The sequence below is a fragment of the Polyodon spathula genome, chromosome 21 (assembly GCF_017654505.1).
Source record: "Polyodon spathula isolate WHYD16114869_AA chromosome 21, ASM1765450v1, whole genome shotgun sequence".
Taxonomy (NCBI): Eukaryota; Metazoa; Chordata; class Actinopteri; order Acipenseriformes; family Polyodontidae; genus Polyodon; species Polyodon spathula.
Window position 1 is genome coordinate 21,837,244 of NC_054554.1, and position 4,908 is coordinate 21,842,151.

The following is a 4,908-nucleotide window of genomic DNA, read 5'->3' on the forward strand; positions in this document are numbered from 1 at the left end:
CAGAAAGTATTTAAGTTATTTAAATAAACATTGCAAAGGGTGGCTTGGTGGTGGAGCACTTTTGTGCTTAAAGGCAACAAAGTAATTCATTCTCTATTTGTATTATACTGTATCTGTTAAAAATCTTTCTTCACCCGGATGGTTGTGGGCAGTTGACCAGCCTGGGCAGATGCCGAAATGACATAAAATTCAAAGCTAATTCGGCATCTGCCCACTACAGCTGGTCACTAGAAACCTGGATGGTTGTGGGCAGTTGACCAGCCTGGGCAGATGCCGAAATGATATACAATTCGAAAGCTAATTCGGCATTTGCCCGCCATAGCTGGGTACTTCGCAAACTGCCCGGACATTACGGAAACTTCCCAATTTCGGCAACGGTCCATAACACACACACACACACACACACACACACACACACACACACACACACATTTGTTGGGATAAGTACTGGTAACGTGTTAATAACTGTAGTGTATTTTTTTTTTTTATAAGTACTGGTAACGTGTTAATAACTGTAGTGTATTTTTTTTTTTTTAGGAAGAGGGGGTTCTATCAGACTACTGAAGTGCTGGAAACTCTTTTAAAATGTCACAGGTCTTCTTGTGAATGATTTCACGGAGTTTCCTTACACGTCTCAAACTGGACACCCCAACAAAACTGTCTGGCTGCAAGACCGCCATGCCATTCTGGACATTGCCCATGATGATCACCTGCCCGTCTGCTGTTGTTATATTGGGGCAAGGGCAATTCCAGTCCATGTTTAACAGGGTGATTTCCAGAGGTTCCTTACCGAAAAACTTTAACCCCATTTTCTCATCCTTCAAGATCTCTTCCACTGTCACCAGGGCATGTCCAGAGTCCTGGTCTTCAGTCAGCTCAATCATCCGTCCCAGAATGACAAAATCGCTCTTGCAGAAGCTTGTCACCATCTTTTGCCGAGGTTTGCACATTTTGCATGACTGGTTCTTGGGAAAGGGGCACATTTCCTCACAGGCCTCTTTGCTTTCAAAATTGTTCTTGTTGCCCCCACAGCCCCCGTAGATAAACGAATGGCACTGCTTCAAGACGCTGCTGTAAGCCCATCTCGGCTCGTAGGCTTTACACTGACCCTGAAGACTCGGTAGACCACAGGGGTTAGCTAGCTCGCTCCCACAGGACAGCATGCAGGACTCATAGGTCTCAAAATCATTCATGTTGTTGTTACAGTTGCCGTAGGTAAAAGTGAAACAGTTGTTCTTCTTCGCATCGTAATACCAGCTTGTGTTCTCTTCCCCGCAGTCTTCACTGTCAGGCATCTTGAGACACTCCTCAGCTGGGAAGTTTGTGATGTTTCTTGGGTTGCTGTTTTTAGAAAGTTCCTTATTCAGCACTGACATGGGGAAGTCAGCTCGGAGAAGCCCACCTATGTTTTTAGCAGTGCATGTGTACATGCCTGCGTCTTGCTGTTGAACATTATAGATGACAAGCTGGGCGATATTGGTGACCACAGTGTTGCCTATGACATGGTTAGGCCTCATGACTATGTTATCTTTACCATCGATTTGTTTCTCCCATGTGATTTCAGGTTTGGGGTTTCCAGCCACATCGCAGTGAAAACTCACAGTTTCACCAACATAAACTGACTGGTGCACAGGTTTGGTGATCAGTGCAGGCAGTACAACATCAATTACTGTTGTCTCCAAAATAGCAGTAGTGGGGCGAGTGGTCTCTACGGGAATCGGGCTTGTGTTTGGCCAGGTGAGATGGTACCTGCAGGTTACGACAGTCAGCATGATTCCTTTGTTGCAGGCTTCTGCATCCATGTAACACTTATTGTAGTAAGTCAAGCCGTCAGAGGCACAGGTGAAGCTTGGTTCTCTTTCACATCTGTCTCTGCACTTGCACACCGGCTGGCCATCCCAGATGTCACACTCAGAGCCCTGCTGAGTGCACATAAAATGGGCACATGTGGCTTCTTTGGGCATTCCAACAGGCCCTTTCTTCCCCTTGACATCCATGTACCTGGCTGCCACACAACTCTTATTCCCACAGACGTTAGGACAGCACTTCTCAAATGTCTCGCATTCCTAGATTAAAAGCATATGTATTAGCTTTCATACAGGCAACAACGAACTGCGCATACAGTTTCAATGTCTTTAACTATACCTGCGTATACATGTTACAATATACTGTATACATCTATTTAAAAAAATAACTATTACACCTTACTACCTATATATATACTTTACAAAAGTAGGATTTAATATTATTCTTTTACTAGATAAAATAAAATCATATATAAATTGAAAAAAGAACTGCCTTTGTTAAAACTTGCTTTGTATACCAGTTGAAATTCCTCGTAGTTTATTCAGCAGTGAAAAGGTAAACAGCGACAGGTTGCACTAACTCATTACACAGAAAGAACACTTTGAAACGTCAACAGTACAAATGTAAGATGTTTTTATTTGAACGTACAGTAATAAGGAATGGAGCTCATCTACGTGCACACACTGAGGATAAAACAAATGTACTGCTTGCTACTATTGCATTAAAAGTGTCAGTTCAAGTAAAAATGTTGGAATAATATGAACAAGTGACAGGTTTACATTAAACCCTGACGTTAATCTACTAACAATACTTATTGAAATGTTAGGCCAAGTCAGTTGTTTACCTTATCACTGATATTAAAATGCCTACACTATGGCATCTAGGATAACACAGAATTAAATGGCTAAGCACCTTTTAAAGAACGCGCATTATAACATTCGAATATGTAAGAATTTTAAATGAAACCTTAAAAGGCTGTATTATATAACAATATAGACCAGTCTGCAAATTGTTTGATTTATATGCCAATATTGATTTAAATATACAGTATTTAAAATAAAATCTGACTTTCTCATGCACATTTTACGGTACTTAAATAACGCAATATAGAATTTTTATTTGTGTATTATTGTTTTTCGTTTTGGATGTTTAACTTCCTCATACGTTCACGTTATTACTCTAAATCATATAAACTAACTTAATTACTTAACTATTTAATCATATTATTTGTCTTTCGTGTCTTTCTTATTTTATTTTTTTTTACATTAAAATGTTGACAATAAAACCCAAACTATGTAACCAACAAAGTACAATAAAACCCACAAATACCTACAGTAAAATACGTATGCATTGTATTTATGTATGTTTGTATTTAGCAATATGATTCATGCACGTAACATTAATGAGATTAATAATATAACAAATATGAATTAATAATATATACATAATGTCTGGCTTTTTTAGGAGAATACCTAACATCCTTCGCATTTTCTTTCTTCCTATAATAGCATTGGATATTCGATGGTATTGTTATATTTTAAACGCTTGTTTTACCTGGTCAGATTCGCACTCTCGAACACAAGTGCTCATGGCATCCACCCACAGATTAGGGTTCATTTCGTTCGGACAGATCCCAGCGTGAGAATAGACGATTCTTGGCAAAGCCATGCTCTTTACACGACTGTCCAGCAGCAGGACAAATAACTGCCCCAAAATGAACCAAATCCATCGGGGGAAAAGCATCCACCACATTTCCAGTTCTTACGATTAACAAAAACCCAAACTTCGAGAATCGGTGGACTGCACCTGTAATCAGATGTAAATAAAACCGTGTGCGTCTCTGCTGTGATAGTTTTGTTCACAGGGAGGCTTCAGAGCTGTATAAAAACCTTTCAGTTTCTTGGAACAATGTTAATAGTCACGTTTAATAAGCTCTATTTATACCCGCCTGAAGAACTACTTCTTCACTAAAAAGAAAAATATTTCCCCCCCCCCACTCCGACCGGCACCCGCTGCCTTAAGTCCAAATGACAGTTATGGATTGCTGCTGAGGTGTACAAAGTATTTAAGACTTTACAATACGAGTCGTAAATTGGTCTGGGACTGGCACAGGACACCTGCTTATTTATGAATTGCCTTAACACTTTAACCCTTTGCGTGCCGAACCCGTACACGCATGGAGATGCGGAATGCGTGCTTAGTGTTGCAATATAACACCGAAGCTAAGCCAGTGTTAAATGATACGACGAGACGTGCCTCAATAATAATCTTGGCTCTCTGATCGTGGTACTAGACTAGTATAGGTTTGCTTGGGTTAGTGCAAAAAAATTAAAAAGTAAAGTCCAGGCAACAATGTATTGGATCCCCTCGCTTGACTTGCAGCTGGTGAAAAACAGGTAGCTGGTACTGTAGCCCCAAGCTCCGCCTCTCATAACAGGGGTCGCTGTTATTGTAGTATGTAATAGTAATTTGGATATATGGATACAATAATTTTTCTATAAATACTTGATATTTCTGAAGTCAAAACAATATTTAGTTATGGCATTCAAGAGGCTTGTTGAATAGCATAACATTTTTTTAATAAATGTAGAATGTGCCTACAAATATGGGTAATGTACAGTACAGCTATATAACAATTATTAAAGAATTAATAGTTTTAAAATAAATAATATAACTTGTGTCCTTACTGAACTTATTACTGGTAGCACAATATAGTACCACGAAAAATGAACTGTTGAACAAACCCTTATTTTATAAACCATGATACAGTAGAGAGGCACCTCCGGTGGTCTTTTGGGGAGGGGAAAAAAACATGAAAAAGCAAAACCTTTAATGACTTCTTACAATTTTTGTGTAACCTAAGTGATGACCCAGAAACTATAATTAAAATTATGAACAACAGGCCACTGTCAGCAGTGTAAAGTTCAGAGTGTAATTTAAGAGCCTCCCCTGTGCCGGGAAAGATGAAAGCTTTGAAAAGACCACCTCCATGAAATATTGCTGTTCAATTCTGACGGACTTCAAAATGCATGGAATTGAGTGTGTATTGATCTGATTAATTGTAAAATAAGTGCACATATGCATTTAAAGAGTTTGTATGTA

At 39.2% G+C, this 4,908-nt stretch overlaps 1 protein-coding gene across 1 annotated transcript; it reads right to left on the reverse strand.

Annotated features, from left to right (window-relative positions):
* Positions 1-493: 493 nt before the first annotated feature.
* On the reverse strand, positions 494-4,200 carry LOC121296068 (WAP, Kazal, immunoglobulin, Kunitz and NTR domain-containing protein 2-like). Its single transcript, XM_041221236.1, has 2 exons — positions 3,361-4,200; positions 494-2,066 (listed from the first exon to the last, which is right to left on the reverse strand). Exons 1-2 carry the CDS (start codon positions 3,556-3,558, stop codon positions 558-560), a joined length of 1,707 nt encoding a protein of 568 aa, XP_041077170.1. The 5' UTR covers positions 3,559-4,200; the 3' UTR covers positions 494-557.
* Between the last annotated feature and the right edge of the window lie 708 nt (positions 4,201-4,908).

Excerpts from the sequence above, each read along its gene's own strand:
- LOC121296068 (XM_041221236.1), bottom strand. The coding sequence starts at position 3,558 with ATGTGGTGGATGCTTTTCCCCCGATGGATTTGGTTCATTTTGGGGCAG. Across the intron at positions 2,067-3,360 it reads GAGAGTGCGAATCTGACCAG|GAATGCGAGACATTTGAGAA; the intron begins GTAAAACAAGCG and ends CTTTTAATCTAG.